Below are 18093 nucleotides of genomic sequence, written 5' to 3'. Positions count from 1 at the left end.
CTCAGAGCCTGCAGGCTGCCAGACAAGCCTCCAGTGTCGAGGCAGGTCTGGGCTCACACCAGGAGGTCTAATGTAGCAAGGTCAGGATGGGCAGACTCCATCAGGTCACAGGGGCAAGGACACAGGTAGGGGCCTGAGTCCAAATGCACTCCCAAAGTGGTGGGCAAAGGGTGCTTGGAGGAACCTCAGATGAGGCTTTTCACAGCTTAGGGGCTTCCACATGGCCATGTCCAGCAGTGCACAGCTGCTCTGGCAGGGAAGCTGTGCCCCAGCTGGAGAGCCTGCAACAGCCAGAGCCTGCCAGCACACCAGGGCCCAACAGCTGCCTGAGATGGGGGCCATCCTCTGCCAGGCCTCCCACCACCTCTCGCAGAGCTTAAATCTCCCACAGGTCTGAAATGCCCTCTGGCACTACTAATGGCAGTAGCTGCTCGGATTTAGGGAACTAAATCCCATCCCCCAACTGTTCACAGGGCATTTTGATGACTTCATCTTCTGTATCTGAGGAGTGTTTGTGCCTAGCCTGTTTTTATTGATAGTGGTTACATTCAAACCCCGACCTTGCTGTTGGCAATAGACAAAAAAAACTCTGTAGTTGCAATTGCTTCTCTTCCTAGTTAAGGAAAGAGAAGACAGATCATGTAAGGATGTTCATTTTTCTCTAGGAAGATAGAAATAATGGCACTGCAGCTTACAGCTTTGTAAGTGGAATATGAATGATAGGGGTATGTAGTCCCTTTTGAGCAAGTCAAGCTGTGTTGTAGCTTATTGCTCTCCTGAGATTACCTTAAAATATGATAAGGGACATACCAATTCAGTGGTGCTCCTCCATAAGTAAAGCAGTAAAAAGAATAGGGAAATTTTTTCCCCCCACTTTGGGAGTCATCCTCTTTTGTAGAAGTATAAAATTGGAATCATCAAAATCAGGAAACTTGAAAGGTTAATCAGTCATTTCCTGAAACCAAGGAAGATTGAAAGGTATTAGCTCAACTATAAATTCTTAGATAACTAAATCTGGATTTGTTTTCATCCATTATAATATGCAATCTTGTGTAGTTTCTACCAAAGCTACTACGGCTTCTCTATCATGCAAGAGTATCGATTCCAAAACCCAGTTCTCCCTCTTGTCCTTTTGACAGATTTGATGTATTTCTTCTCATTACTTTTATTAATTTAATCCACGGATTTTAGAGATGAAAAATGAGAAAGCACAGACATAACCTGTGAAAAACAGTGACTTTCTACCTCTGCTACCCTTATACCATGGTTTAAAAAAAAAAAATATTCTGTAGAGGATTTTGCACTTTCAGTAGTGAAACATAATCAACTAAGCTTACCCATGTGGATGCCAGGATAAATTGGTACCCATTTACAGGAGAGAGGAATTACCATCCATTCTGTGGCTGTGTGCTGGCCAGAACTCTGAATCATAGCTGCATCTTCATGTAGAAACTCTGAAGACTTCACCTGCAATTTGATTAGAACTGGCTTAGCTTTGAAGCAAGGGTTTTGCAGAAAGAACAGAAATTACACGTAGGCAAACAATCTAAATAATCCACTGGAAATTTTCAGTGGACACAGTATCTCCATTACCCCCTATTGATTTACTCTCTGATAACTTAATAAAATAGGTTTGATAAAAAAATTAAGTGTCAATTCAATTGTGCCCCTACCAGGCATTTCTAAGACAAGTCAAGATGGAGATGTCTGCCTTTAGAAACTACTCTCACTTAGTCAATGTTTGTTTCCTTGTATTGCTGGCAATATAATTAATCACAACATTGTTTCAACTTTGCACCAGAGATCTTTGTATTAATGGTTGTCATTTTATGACCATAATTTTGACACAGTAAGATACGCTTCAGGCTTGTACTTGTCTACAGTGATTTATTTTTTTCTTGAGTGTATGCTTTGGTAGATAAGTGCAAACCAGTTTTCTTTTCATGCTATCAAAGCATCTACCTTGTCTTGATTTGACAGTATCCGAAGATAGTTTCACTCCTACAGCAAATGTTGGATTAGTGTCACTTCCAAACAAAGAAATTATTAGGAATATCTCATTTAAAAGAGCAATAGCTGTTTTTCATATCAGGTATGTATGCGGATTAAAACCACTGAAGAAGTCTGGTCAACACTGACGTGTGTTAATGATAGCAAAACATTTTTAAGCCATTTGGCAATAATATAAATGGTAACAATAAATTAAATTCTAATAATAATCTAACTACTTCTAATTGGAAGACAGGCAGGGGAAGAAATGTCAGTGACAAAACCTTCAACTCATTTATTACCCACTGGTTATTCAAATGAATATAATACTTAAGTTATAAAAACTTGAGTTTTTGTCATATACTGTGCAACAACTAACTGTAACAGCAATAGCTGTAACCTTTCAGAAGAAGTTGGACTACTTAAAAATTTTCCCCATCCCCTTATATCCTCTTCCCTAATATCTGCTTTATATGGGTGAAATCTCATGAGTCAGTGAAGCTCCACAGAGAGATCTTCAGCACATAACAAGTATGTATTGTATTTTTAGGATTGTTTCCAAATAATGGAGATACTTTGTTGTTGCTAACTCTGGCAATTTAAAAATATTTTGATTGTGGTCCTTTATGTTCAACTGGAATATGCAACTGGATACAAGTGGAAACAATTTTACACCTTTGCATTTGAATGAGACTAAGTGTTTTGCATTTCCCAATTCCATTACTGTCTATTTGACAAATTGTAGGGAAAATATTACTTATACTTTCCCAGTGGCAGAGGGGAATGTGTATATTTGCTAAATGCACGTGTAGATGTTCATATTCTTATTAGACATACACACAAGCTTCTTCATTCAGTGCAATTTCTTTTATATTCTGTGATTGTTTTTACCATTTATTGATTAAATAATCACTTTTTTAGAGAATAATGCATGTTAGTTACAGACTCTTCATAGTATTCATAGGAACTAATTCTGCATTTGACAAGAAATCACTTGTGCTTGGCCTGAATTTACTGGACTTATTTATGTAGTGAGATGAAACCTCCTAATCTTTTCATGGCATTTCAATGTGCTGTTCACAGCTCTCTGTATATAGACAACCACTGCATGTATTGAAGCTACCTATGAACACCATTACTGAAAACCTGGGTTTCACTATGCTTGGGTTTTTACTCACTTATGCAGACAGAATATTCTGTTAGCATGTGTGCTGAAAAGTTCCTCACATGGGAGTTCAAGTAAGATTCCTTACTCAAGAAGCACCAAGGAAACAAATGCATTAGAGAAAGATACAGCCAAAAATAATTTCTTCACCACAAGACCTGCACACTCTCAAAGTTATGAACGATGGGTGGAATCCAAGGTCAAAAAATTCTCGTGACTTCAGTGGTGCCAGTCACACGAACCACTGACAAACAGTGTGGAAAATTCACCACAGCACAAGTAGGGTCAAAGCCTGCCATCAAGTGCTTTAGAAAAGACCAAAATGCTGTATAATATATTCAGAGCTGTCAAGACACCAACTTCTCCAGGGATGATAATACTCATGATCTGGGAAACAAAAAGGAGAAAAGTAAAGGAATGGTTTTAAAAAGAGAGAGAGGAAGAGAGAAGGCTGTAACAAATGATGCCACAAAAAGAGCATATGGAAGAAAAATAGCAATGGAAGAGAACATAGAAAACATTGCTTGAAATTAAAGTCTTCAGAATTCAAGAAAGGAATCAAGGATCTCAAATAAAAAGTTATCTTTCTGTGATTTTTTCATTAATAATCTTTATAGTGTGCCCACAAACAATAAAATGTCATCATAAATCCAAATTTTGATGCAGAAAATAACCACCACTTATCCCAGCTCAAAAAAGTTGTGCTTTTGAATATGTGCATTTTTTTTTAAGTCAGTAGCCTGTCCCACAGATGCTACTGTAGGCAAGCTGTACAAAAATAAAGGTAGCACAAAGAAACATACAAAATGTATTTTCTCCCTGCTTGCATGGCTTTTGGGAAAGACAGGAGTCTAAGCAAAACTGTATTTAAGGTCAGTAGCACATTGTTTTTCTGTCTGAGCAGTAGCAGACCAAAAGCCTTGTGCATGTGCTCTGAAGCTGCCCAGACACAGTGCTCAGAAAGACCATTAAGGCAACAGCACAATCCTGTGCCTGAGGTGCCTCTCCAGATCAAAGAGAACAATGCTTGCATTTGTGCTTCCCTCTCTGTATTGCTGCTTCAGAACTAAAAATCAGCCACAGTTGTCTAACTCTTTGCTTTCGAGAAGCTGCCAAGGTATTAAAGCTGAGAGACACAGAAATTTTCATGCATTATTCAGATTTAAACGTTTAAGAGGAAAGTAGACATTTGTCAAACAACTGTCTTACTCTCAGTATTTCATTAAATACCAATATAAATTCTATGAAATACTAGCACATCATTTACCCCTTGAACTACTTGAGCAGGCTCAAAGACTGGTATTTTCCTCTTGTTTTCCCTTTTTATTCCATTTCAAAAAATATCAACTAATTTCAGGGGTTTCTTGAGTGGGAAGGGGGAGGTAGTCCCAAGGACAGAAAAGCTTCAAATAGCCATCCAAATGGCCATCCATTTCCATGTGCCTTTTTTCTGTCTCCTTTGTGTAGTGTTTTAAGGATCCCATAATCAGACTATAGTTAGATTGTAAATTAATGAATTGTGAAAATAACTTAAAACCAATTTCCTTTATTTTGCTTTAAATATTTCACTTCCCGCAGTAGCACAGAGCTGGAGACTGTGCTCAGAAATATCCCCCAAAAAGGCCTGCAAATCTCTCCAAATAGAGATTTCTGTTTTGTTTTGTAAGTGATCAGTTTGATGTTCTGTCTTCTAATTTACGAAGGCCTGTCAGCAAACTCACAGCTAGTTCAGGCACACAGGTCTTAACAGTCATGTGTGATGACTTCAGAATTAGGTCTTTTATTTGCATCACTTTTCTGTGTTTCATTCTTTGATCAGAACTTGATACCTGATGCTGTTCAGATGAGTTCAAACTCATTTTCATTACTTGTGGTGGTGGAGATAAGGCAGAGCTTGTTCAACAGACCCCTGCAGTGGAGGCAACATTTCACTGCTTGGAGCATAAGAAGGGGCAGGGTGAAGAAGGCAGGCAGGAGAAGTAGAAGGGGTACAACAGGCAGAAAAGCCCTGGATTGCCAGGCTGGCTGCTGCTGCTGCTTGGGGACCAAAAAAGCCAATGGCCAGGCACATGCTGGCACATGCCACCAGCCCTACCTGCGCCCACCAGCCCTACCTGTGCCCACCAGCACCAGCTGCAGCCGCTCCCCTTGGCCTTCAGCACAGAGCAAGGGGCAGCAGGGCACCTTCCTGCCCTGCTCAGCAGCTCCTGGGTCACTGCCTTCTCTGGGTAAAGCCTAGAGCTTCTTGTGAAATGAAATGTTTTATAACATGTATTTTAGAAAAATACTGTGTTAAGACTAGAAACGTTAATTTTCATAACAACAACTAATATACTTGCCTTGCTTTGGACTTGGCAGCATGCTGACTACTTTTAAAGCATAAATTTTGTTTCAACTTCCAGTGAAAGTACTTCCCTTTGTGCTGCTGATGTTCTACACTCATTATCTGTAGCTAATCCAATTCCTAAACTGAATAAACATAATTAGTTAATATTAAAGTTTTAAAAGTAATCCTGACCATGCTTTCAGGAAGGTAAAAATGGTATTAGAGTTGGTTAAAATAAAATTAAAACAAAATTGGCAAAAAATAAATAATGGGATTTCATAACTTTTTCAGAATTGTTTCATTTAACTTCCAAATTACAATTGGCCATCTACTTGATACATATATGTGCATACATGTGTGTGTGCAAGAGAGATACAAGCACAAAATTAAGAAAAAGAAAGCTTTTACAATACAAGATTAACAGTTCCAGAATTTTCAGCTACACAGTAGTTTGCGGAGAACAATAAAATCTACCTGTTTTACCTTAATGTGTTTCTGTGGGCAAACATTTTATAGGATGCAGGAATAACGATGAAGCCTTTGATCCATCCCTTCGTTAAGTACATTTTAAAAACATTCTAATGAGAAAGAAATGGTCTGATTTAGAAATCAGCATCTATAATGTTGTATCCAGAATTTTGTAGACAGCAATGTTTAGAGGCATTTGCTAGCAGCTCACATCAGTGTCAGGCAGAACAGCCAGCATGGAGCAAAACACCACTTCAGCAGCCTCTTACTACAACCCACATCTGGGCTAAGGGCCTCTTAGAACAACAGGCTATAGTCATCAAAATAAGTTTAAAAATAGGGAAGGTATTTGTTTTATGATAAATAAATATTGTTTACTTAATACTTGGGAAAATTTGGATAAATTATTCCAGGCAAAAAATGTGAAACACCTCATTTGCTGTTTAAGTGGGATTTAATGAACTATTGAATCCCACTCAGTGAAGGCAAACAATGGTCTGTGTTGATGGGACAGATATTTCACCATTTTCATTGCCTGAACTGTAGGAAGCATCCCAGCAATGACTAATCTACAATGAATGTAGATTCAGTAGCTGTACCATCAGATAAAGTACTTTGATTTTGCATATTGAGACAGCTAAATATATACAATATGAATAATAAAGCCAACAGCAAAGATACATAGCCTCAGTTATAAGAGTTGCAATACAAATATTGACTTTTGAAATACATTTCATTTTTTCTGCCTGTTACATTTTCTGGGTTGTTAATCTCATCACATTTATTAGGTGATGACCTACTGTTTCTTATACATAAGAGAAACACTACTTTTTGTAATGCATATATAGAACATTAAAATTAAAATTCAGATATAGGGTCATAATCAACGTGTTGTTTGTTGTACATTAATATTCAAAGTTTTCCATTACAATTCAGAAACTGGACAACAATATTAAATCCATGGCTATTACTAAAAATCTTTGATTGCTAAAGGAATCACTAAAAGAAATAATGATTTAACTGTTCTCTCTCAATTGCATCTACAGGTTTCTAACACACTGCATTATTATTTGTCCCACTTGGATGCAGAACATGGGAAAGCATTTGTCAGACAGTCCTTCTAGAGTGAGAAAATTATTTTTCTGAAAGCAAGCCAGGACAGATAAGATTACCAGTGAGGTTACTGGTGCACTAAAATGGTACAGATTTATGTAGAATTGCATCACTTAAGAACTTGGACTATTTCAATTGTAATTCTTGTGATATTTGGGTTGCTTTTAAAAATAAGTGAATTAATATTTATAAAACTGTACTTTTTTGTAGCAATAAACAGTAACGTTTAAAGTAAAATTAACAATATTTTCCCTATTCTGAATTATTTAGGGTATTTCCAGGCTAAGGTATACATAAACAGCATATAATGTTGAGTCTCCTCCTAAACCAAATAATCTTTTCCCTAATTCTCTGAGTTAAAATTTTTACTGTTACATTCTACCTAGATAGGTTCAAGGTCTTTTCTAAAACTGCCTCTCCTCTGGAAGGCAGAGCTTAATCCAGCACATATTCCAGTGATGCCATCTGGAATAAAACACAGATTGATACATTTAATTATACCTCTCATACCTCTGCATTTTTACCCATGAAATACTTCAATTAAGTAATACAAAATAAAGCTGTCAATTTGTCAAATACTGTAACATTATGCAGCCTGTATTATTTTCTCTTAACTCTTTTGTCAAATCTGATCTCTGCAGTTATCAGGCTACAATATCTAAGATAGCTTTAAGATGCCATGAACCAAAGCAGCAAATCTAATTAAGATGAAATATTTGATCTATAATGGAAATAACATTATCTTTTTTCCCAGATGTATATACCATATAACCCCCATCCAATAGCATGCTGAATTTCCTGCCCGTGCTTGCCTTATCTTTTTTGCATAATTTTTTCAGATCATTAATACATGCAGTTCTTGGTTATAAAACCTTGCCTTCTCATGCAGATCGTTTTACTTTAGCAAAGCCATATTGCATTTGTAACCACTGGTCATGGTTTCCAAAAGCTCTAGATACATTTCCCCTTTCAAATAATAACACATCCACCTACAGTTTCAGTTCAGTAATAACTATAAAGATGCAGATATTAGTACAAGGAATATATTAGTATTCATATTATTTTGTTATTAATTAATCATTCATATGAAATAATTAATTAATATCATAGTCGGTGGTCTTAAGTGGCTGAGATAATTCTCCAAGACTACAGCCTTGAAAAATAAAGGATGAGAAAATATCAAATAAAATAAAAATTCAAGTGTTTGAAAAAACATGTCCCCTGTTTTTATGTCACAGGACAAGGAGGGAGGTAGAGCTTTAATTCTGGTTTTAGTGCAGTTTCTCCTGTAGATGAACTTATATTTATTCTGCTTTTCTTTCCCTCCCTCCCTCCCCTGCTATCTTGCAGCAAACGTATGTGACAATGAACTACTGCATTGCCAGAACGGAGGAACGTGCATCAACAACGTGCGGTGCCAGTGCCCTCCGGCTTACACTGGCATTTTGTGTGAGAAGTTGAAGTGTGAGAGGGATCCAGGAGGCTGCGGCCAGAACTCGGGCCAGGGGGCAATGGCACACAGGCCTCTCATACTGCTGACTGCTCTTCTGGGAGCAGCGGGACTCTGCACGTGGTAGGCTCCGTGTGCTGGATGGCATCACGCTCAGACTGCTTCAAATGAACCATGTGAAAACAGGACAACGCCCAAGCGTTTGCCACCGAAATCTAAAGAGGAAAAAAGAGAGAAAAAAATAACCACAACCAGACTAAGAAGGCCTAACTGAACTAAGCCATATCAAGCAGTTATGGACAGGGCTCTGAGTCAAGACTGTTCACCTCTGACTCGAGACACGTTGGCAGCTGCCTGTTCTGTCAAATCAATCAATGCTGGCTGCAAAGCTTACACAGGACTGAAACGGCTTTGACAGCCCCCAGAATAGGAAGAGAATTTAAACAACATTTGCTACTCCTATATGGTGCGCTACTGTACCTCCGCCCAGTGTGTGGACCGACCAAATAAAGGCATTCTTTGCTGTCAGTGCATTGTGGGTATAAGGAAATCTGTAAAAGCTGCCATATTGGCCTGCTTCAGTCCCCAAATCCTTCCCAACCTGTGCTTTAGTGAACGTTGCTCTGTAACCCTTGTTGGTTGAAAGATTTCTTTGTCTGATGTTAGTGATGCACATGTGTAACAGCCCCCTCAATAAAACTCAAGCCAGTCATATCCTTGTATACCTTAGAAGCACTGCATCACTAAGATGCTGTGTTCACCTACTGTACAAGAGTGGCTATAGGACAAAAAGTGTATTTATCCTTTTGTATTCAAATGAAGTTATTTTTCTTGAAATAATGTACAATGTAGATTTTTTGTATTATTGCCTATTTGTGTTACCAGACAATTTATTAATGTATTTAATTCTAATCAGATAAGAGAAAACTATTACTTTTTATTTAGTCCTTTTCTTTTTCCTTTCATTTAATTGTGCAGAGATTTCTCTGTATGGGCAACGTGCTGGCATCAAAGAATATCAGTTTACATATATAACAAGTGTAATAAGATTCCACCAAAGGACATTATAAATGTTTTCTTGTTGCTTTAACACTGGAAGATTTCAAAGAATAAAAATTCCTGCATAAACAGTTCCAGGATGATGCATTGCTATTTCTTAAGGTCTTTTTAGAAAACAAAAAACAAACAAAATGTTTATGATTTTACCACCTAGTATGTGGAAGAAACCCAGACTCAAAAGTGGAAATTACATCATAACAATCTAACCTGGCTTTATTGTTACTACTGGCATACTCTTGCAAGCAACCTTAAATGTAAAGGACATCATTTACTTGAGGAAGCTTTCATCAAATCCTAAGATTGAAAAAGGTATGAAAACTTGAATAGCTCTCATCTTTGTTCTCTCAATTAATCACAGACATTATTTCAACACCAAATTACAAGGTATCATAGAAGCTAGTCTTTAATTCACACTATTTTTGTGGATTATGGCAATAATGAAGTGGATATAACCACAGCTTATATTGTCTCTCCAAAATCTTCATTAAAATGATGTGTTTATATATGTACTATTCTGCTTAAGGAACTGCAAAAACAGCACCAATCACAAAAAAGCCAAGATTTAACTTTTAATAAAGTAAAATTCAATATTTAGAAGGAATGTCAAAATATACAGCAGTGAATAGGTAAAAAGTGCTGCTCCAGCAAATAAAGTTTATTTCAAGTATTGCCCAGGGTGTAATAAATTCTCGTTTCTGCCTTTTATTAGGCCAATTACTGAGTGTGACAGAAAAGGATAGCAAGAATAGAGAGGCAAGCCAAAACCACAGCAGTGTTTCAAAGACCTGGGAAAAAAAAAATGAAAGGTAGCAAGACTGTGTGAATTCATTTCCTGCCAATTTTCATCATAATGTTTATAAATATTTTACCAACATAATAGCCTAGTGAGGAAAACAATTAATGGGCAAAAGAAAAAATCCTGAGAGAAATACATTCTACCTGGTTGCCTCATCCAAATGGTGAACAGCCCAGAATTGAGAACACTCCCTTCTCGGATAAGCTCTTTCTGCTAAGGAAGCAAGTTTTGCAGGACAGTACCCAGCCTCCAGAAGTGGGAAGGGAAACCAGGTCTTCCTTTCTAAAAAGAAATAGGATTCTAAAAGAATCCTATGAAGAGGTGAATGACAACAAGCCAGTGCTTCTTCAGGCTGTTGCCTTGACCCTTCGTCACGTAGAATGTTTGCTGTTCACTCTGCCACTCTTTTGTGGACTACATAAGATAAGGCACAGATAAATTAAGTGCTTGTCTGGATGCCAGTCATGGCCTACATGAGACTGCAGGTATATTTTAGAAGTATGTTCTCAACAATAAACAGAAAATTATATAATGAGGAATATAAATGCTAATACAAGTGGCATACAGAGTCAGAGATTACCTATAATTAAGTGGATTTTTGATATTAAAATGTGGAATTTAAGTTTTTTTAAAGCTTTTTAGCACAGACCAATTCAGATTGTGTAATTATTGGAAAAGATGCGCTTTAATTGTCATAAACTGAAGGCTTTGTGAAAGTGCTAAGCAAGCATGTTATGCATATTTGGTTAGAAGGGATTCTGCCAGCAGTGCTGAAGTATAATGAATGTAAGGTCACAATCAATTCAGCTGCATTCCATTTTCATATACTTATGATCTTCTAAACCAGGGCAGAGTATATGGCTTTCCACGTATTTAGCTGCCATTTCATGCATTTTATCCTCCCTCACCTATTAATAAAATTTCAGTTTTATACAGGAGTATATTCAGTGGTAAGTCTTCTTATCAATCACCCTTCTCTTCAGCTTCATTATTTTATCCTCTGAACTCCACAGAACTTCACTAATTGAGCATTTTGAGTAACAGTTTCTGCTACTGTATTCCAGGTATATTTCTAAAATTATGTGTGCATCTTTGAAAGAGGAGATTTACATCACTCAGCATGGCTTTATCTGCTTTTTTAAATTTAATTCAGTGTAAAATGAGGGCAGAACTTGTTCCCCATTTCAGAAGCTGTGAAGAACAACAGATTTATTTTCCTGAACATACAGTAGGATCTCTTCATGATAACATGTAGTCGCAGTGTCTGCTTTTTCACCTGAAAATATAGACCCCTTCCAACGTATTTAGTTTTCTTAGAGTGAGTTTCCTTTCCTGTGAATGCCTGTAAAATAACAACACATTCATGATATTGAAAAAGGGCAACACAATCACTAACCTAGGATTTTGGTTCTGTATCAAAATGCAGCAAAAGTAATTCCTAATGTGGAATTATCATTTTCTGACTGATATAATTCTTTCCTAGAAGGTTTAGCATCCAAGAACTGACCAGGCTTCACATTGCTTAGTTGTCCAGATTATAGCTCAGAGTACAGCGACCTTAAAATTAGCATTCATCATTAGATTGATCCAGTCATATCAGTTCCAGTTGCTTTGCTAAATCAGTTGGTCCTTGTCAGCTTGCAATTCCTGTGTTTCTAACTAGAGAATTGGTTCTGATCCAGGATCCACACATGTTTAACATCTGAAAATGGGGCAGCTTATGATAAGGTGCTGCTCCCTGACAAGGTAGCTGCAGAAATTTCTACTTCACACTAGCCATCTTTCTCACAAGGAAATTAAGAGAGAGGCATATGTCTTAGTGCTACCTAATTGTTTCAAAAACAAACTATCCAAATGGAAAAAAAAAATCTAGTCAGATGCAAATTGACCCCAGATATTGCTGTCAAACAAAAATTGATCATGACTGAGCCACTGAGAAGTTATTTCCTGTAGTGAAGAGAACAAAAAAATAATGTGCAAAAGACTTCTCAAATTCAGAAAGAGTTCTTCTGCTTACATATAATTTTGTACATCTCGCTCGTAACTCCAAGATGCCAGAGGGATTTGTTCTAACCTCATTGGGATTCTAGGTTTATTAAACCATTGAATTAACTAGATTCATCCATGCATGCGGTTTATTCACCTGTGAGAAATGTGAGTAATATTTTTCATAGAATATGCAAGAACAGATTTTCAGGCAACCTTCAGCCTAGCCTTCATGTTTGTCCTTGCAAATGCAAAGTTACAGATGTAAATATTAAGAATAATCAGTTCATTCCCAAGAAAAACTGCAAGTTTAATTATTTATGGATGCAAATATTTATCCAATAAAATGCAGATCAAGTATTATAAATCAGAAATTTTATATTAACCAACTTAATACCTTTCCCACCCTCATACAGTATCAGAAAGAAGAGGATGTAAGTATATGCAAAACAAGCAAGTGGAACATCAGCATTTTGCACCATATGGTGCATTTCATTTAATGAAATCAAAGTTCATCACCAGTGCAGTATGTTCACCGAGGCACCATTTTTGCCACCATATGCAATAAATAAAATTCCAGTACAAAGCATATGTTTCCCTTTATTGTTTTTCTTGCCATCATTATCTATACAGACACAAACATATAGACAACAAAATCCTGCTTGAGACATTTTACAGTCTCAAAGAGTACAGAGAAGACTAATGTTATGCAATCTAGACCTAAAGAGATTTAAAGGCTTCAGGCTTGAATTCCTGCACATATTGCTAGCTAGTGCTCATCTCTGAGTAGGACCGGGATAAAGGTCACATCGTGGAAGTGCAGTGAATCAGAGTTCCACAGCGCTCAGAGAACCAGCGACAGCCTACCTACAGAAAGCACCACAGGATGGCGTTTGCCCTGCATCTGTCAGCAGGGGCAACCACGTCCAACCCGGGGAGAGATGCAGGCATCGCTCCTGCATCAAAACCTTTGCATCTGTGTTTACAGATGTGCACATTCCACTTACGGTTGGTAAGACACCTGCTATTTACACGATGCTGCCCGATGGAGTTGCTGTACACATGGTCAAGTCTACTATTGTCACTGGAAATATATTTTTTTTGTACTAGAAGCAAGCCACTGCTGAGAAACTGGAGTAACAACAGTGTATTCTGGGAAAAAGAAGGTCAGAGGTAGGTTTTGGGGCTATGCTTGTTTGTTTTGAGAAAATGAGACTGGTTTTGGATGAGTATTTTCTGTTTATCACATAATGTAATTTTCACTTGATTACTCTGTGCAGGTATTTGTGACATCCGAGTCAAATAACTAGTAAGTTAATTCTAACATTTATACATCTTAACATGACCTCTCACAAATGACATCAGTTCAATCCTATATACTGGCAGCCTTTACAGTTCAAGGCTCATGGCAGAACACTCTTCAAAAAAAAGTAGTATTGGGGGCATTGAAATGCATGAAATGGACTTGAGAACTCCTATATCTAAGTGTAAAAACTAGAATATATATATACACACCCCAGCACTGAAGCCAAAATCTCCCTAAACTGGAAGCCTCAGAATTCTAAATAGAAACTGCCTGATTCTTAAAAGTATTGTAAAGATCAGTGCAAATCTAAAAAAGAAGGAAAAATTCACTGATTTCTGATTCAGCTCCATTGCAAGAATGGATTTTTTTTTTTATAATTTTTTCTGGTTGGGATATCAGTTGTTTTGAGTTTAATGCATTCTCTGCATTCAGAAGTGCACCACTCCACACAACTAGCAAAAACACATTATGAGATGCAGATCATTCAGGCCCTTACTCTTGACATCTCGTACAACGCATATTCTAAGTTCCCTGATTTTAAGGCAGCCTTGATCTAGCTGATGCTTTCATAACTCTCAGTGGCTGTATTCAGTGTTACCTGAACATGTAAATGAAAACATTTCAAGCCTCGTACATCTGTGGGGAACATGGTTAGCTTTGCACCTGCAAATAATTGTAGATGCAAAATTAGTGACTGCTGCCTATATTAGTTGTTTGCAATTGACAGTACCAAGAAATCTCCTTCAAAGGCTTGGGTCTCTATGACTGAATCCTGTAAACATACTGAATGAAAAAATGTATTTGCTTACTCTAAGTAAAATACATGGCAAAGTCATTCTTACAGGATTCTTGTGACCTTCAAAGTCAAACCACTTCCATTAATCACTACTGAGATACCTCAAAAACCCTCAAAGACGAGACAATAGGGCTAGACTGTTATTCTCTACAGCCTATAAGTATTCAGATACTTCAGATATCTTTTAATAGAGATGAAGAAACTGTGACCCAGAGAGGTAAATGGAGTTGCCTGAAACAACCCAAAAAAGCAAAGGCAAGGAACAAGTTCAACATGCTCAAGCTCCACAGCACGTTGAATATGAATAAAGTGTTACACTACAAGAATATTGAAAAACTTTTTAGTAGTTTTGGTTATAATTGCCACTACGTATAGCATTACTATACATATCATATAATATTATTATGCATAACCTATATTACTAATTAGAGAATACTACTTCACATCTCCTCCTTTTATAATGGGAATCAAACCAAATTTGTCCTCACAAGTGACAGGCAGGACAAACAGATCCTAAATGGTGTATTCCTTGCCTGAACAGGTCACTATTCTTACTTAACTTCATTCTTTCTTAACTTTATTAAGGGTTATGAGCACCAAGGTCATAAAGAAGATAGTATTTGTATACTGGCATTTTAATGAGAATTAATAGCATATAGTGGATGATAAATTAAAGATGGCAATCATGTTTTTAACTATTATGATATCTCATAAATTATTTCCTAAAGCTTAATATTAGTCATTTTAATGGTTGGAGAATTTAATATATTTACAAAAATGCACCAAAAAATTTAGACCTCAAGCACTAAAATAACTCAGTTTATTGTTTACTTTTTGCTACTTTTACTGACCTTATGCATAGTAAGTCTATTACATTCTTCCTGCAAAACAGACCTGCTAAATACATGCCCACCTCAAAGCTGGCATATATGCCGAAAACCAATAAGCTAAAACAGTACCAATCACATTTGTAAGTTGAGATTTGCTCATCCAATAGAGCTTAAAATCATTCACAGAAAATTAAATTCAAATATTAAAACAAAGTCTTCAGCTGGACAGTGTAGAAACTAAAGGTTCCTAAAGACATAGACCAGCAAGATCAAGATGAAGTAGAACTAAAAATTTTGTTCTCACTATCAATCAGACACAAATTTTACCTCGGTCCTAGACAGAAGTGTATGTGACAGGTATTGGAATCCAAAGGGAAATAAAGCAAAAAGGGAAAAAAATCCACTTTTATCAAGACTTACAATATTTGGGGAAAACCCAACACTGGGAGAGTGAAAACAAAGAGAAAATAAGCTGTCCCCAGGCTAAAAATATACTAGGATCTCAGGGGAAAAGTCAGTCAAGATATTACATACATGCTCATAAATCTGTAGGCACAGTGTTTGGCATTGTAATCTCTGATTTGGAAATTGGAGGACTCGAGCCTTGCACAGACAAGACAATCTTCACTTGAGGATTTCACCTCCTGCTCACTATCTGCTGGAAGAGCCTGGGCCTGTCAGCACCACCTCTGCTTAGACCTTGGCTCCAGCTGTGCACTCTGCAGCACTAGTCTGGCCATCTAATCCAGGTGTGCATGAAGCAGACGCTTCTCAACACATCACAGACCTCGCTCAGGCCAAAGCAGAGCAAGTGCAGTGCAGGAAAAACTCGTTTGCCAAGACCTGCATAATGCCAACAGTTACATCTGCTCTTCACCACGCACCTCCAAAATCATTACATGTAATTCTTATGAGGACACAGAAAATTAAATGTGTTCAGAAAACAATATTCTCCCTCCAGGCCTTCTATTGGCATCTGCAGTCACCATGTTCCACAAGGGACTGAACTACGCCCTGGATGGCTGCACTGACTCTTTCAATGCGTGTTTGTTAACAGCTCTTATCTCTAATTACTTTTGCTTGGTAGGATCTTTGCTTGGGAGAACTGGCATGTAGACCACTCTGGTAGTTCCATTTATTATACTGCTTTCTTTTGCTATACTACAGCTTGCTTTCTTCCATCCTGTCAGAGTTTTTTCTATGCCCTCATAAATTATATTTATTACTTGCTCTAGAGATCTCCCACAGGCAAAAAGTAGGTGGATTGGTATCTATGAATTAGTCTTGGCAGTGCTCTTTTGCCTCCCCAGATCTGGTATAGAGTCACAACTACTTTTACAATTCCCTTGTTGAGTAGGATGTAAGGAACGATGACTAAACCATGTAGATTTAGTAGTGAACAATTTTCTGACAGCTTTCTCTTTCACTGACAATATCCAGTGTCAGAGTATGTCCCAGACTGTACTGAGGTTGGCCTCACAACACTTCTGCAAAGCAGGCAAGCATGCTATTTCTATTTTATTCATGGGGACTGAAGCTTGAAGATGCTGAGAGACTTATGAAGTCAATTACAGAAAGTGCGATTAATTCTGACACCTCATCCACAGCAATAAGTACTGAGACCTACAGTTCTCTACTCCATCCAATTTACACAAATCTGAAGTTAAATAGTCTTCCATCTGCATGTATTTGCCACTCACTTACTTCAGATTATCTCATCCAAGTCTATTTTACATTACACCTCCCAAAACATTGGAGTTTCAATGTTGTGATACTTAAATCACACATGTGATTTTGTTGGTTTGGGTTTTTCTCTCTGGCACCTCAGTTCAAGGTCAGAAGGAAACCACAACTACTGTTATTGAAAGGATGTTATATATGAGACAAAATAACTGGAAGCATTTTAATGCTCTGATAAATTAAAAGACAGGCATTCAGAAAAAAACATTAGAGCACTAAAATTCTCTTCCGAAATAAAGAGATTGTTATGGGGTTTTTTCCCCCTCCTTGTCTGATTTTCTCTTAACTGAATAATTAAAGTTCACATAATAATAATATTATGACTTTATAAATTAATATATAACATATTTTATGGCTTGAAATACCTATAGCTTAGGCATTTAATTTCTTCTATAAATGCCTAGATAGTGACACAATTAGGTTTTGATACATAGATATTTCTGCTTACTGGAAATCTGGTAGCAAAAAGACTCTACATTTTGAATAGGCTCATAAATATATATTGAATTTAATTTTTTAATACACAAAATCCATTTTCCTATTGTTTAGTTGGTTTGCTGGCTGCTTGAGAGAAACATTTCCTCTAAATATTTTTGGTTTGTACAACTAATTAGTCCATAAATCAGTACATTGTAATATGGCAGAGATTACCCTCAAGCCAATAGAGAACTGACTGAATGTACTTACTTTCTTCATAATTCAGCTTTCTCCAATGTCTCTGTATTTTCTTCTAATGCTTTCAAACATTGTTTTGCCACTTTTTTCTCTCTTCTGTTTTTCAAATATTTAAACCAGTTTAACCAATAAGCATACTTTATTAAACACCAGATTTTTCCTGTGTTTTAAACCAAGTGCAGTGGGCTGACAAAGTACATAAATAAACAATGACCAGATAAGCATAGAGTAATCAGTTTGATTCTGTAGTAGGAATTCTTCCATGCTTATCATTTTCACATTATTAGGGCCATTTACTGATATTAAAAATGTGCCAACTCTCAAGCAAAAAATGTCTCTAAGGGGGGAGACAAAAAACAGCAAATGTATAATTCCTGTAACAGATGTCAAAGAC

At 37.0% G+C, this 18093-nt stretch overlaps 1 protein-coding gene across 7 annotated transcripts in view; it reads left to right on the top strand.

Moving 5' to 3' along the window:
• The window catches only part of NTNG1 (netrin G1), a 149526-nt gene extending 139881 nt beyond the window's left edge, over positions 1 to 9645 (top strand). For all 7 annotated transcript variants that reach the window (XM_027671839.1, XM_027671833.1, XM_027671834.1 and 4 more), the window contains one exon: positions 8412 to 9645. In XM_027671839.1, coding sequence (XP_027527640.1) covers positions 8412 to 8638 — 227 coding nt within the window. In that variant the 3' untranslated portion in view covers positions 8639 to 9645. The remainder of the gene's footprint in view (positions 1 to 8411) is intronic.
• Positions 9646 to 18093: the final 8448 nt, after the last annotated feature.

Source organism: Neopelma chrysocephalum, unplaced genomic scaffold (assembly GCF_003984885.1).
Source record: "Neopelma chrysocephalum unplaced genomic scaffold, ASM398488v2 Primary Assembly neopelma1_97222, whole genome shotgun sequence".
NCBI lineage: Eukaryota > Metazoa > Chordata > Aves > Passeriformes > Pipridae > Neopelma > Neopelma chrysocephalum.
This window is presented reverse-complemented; position numbering and strand designations above follow the sequence as displayed.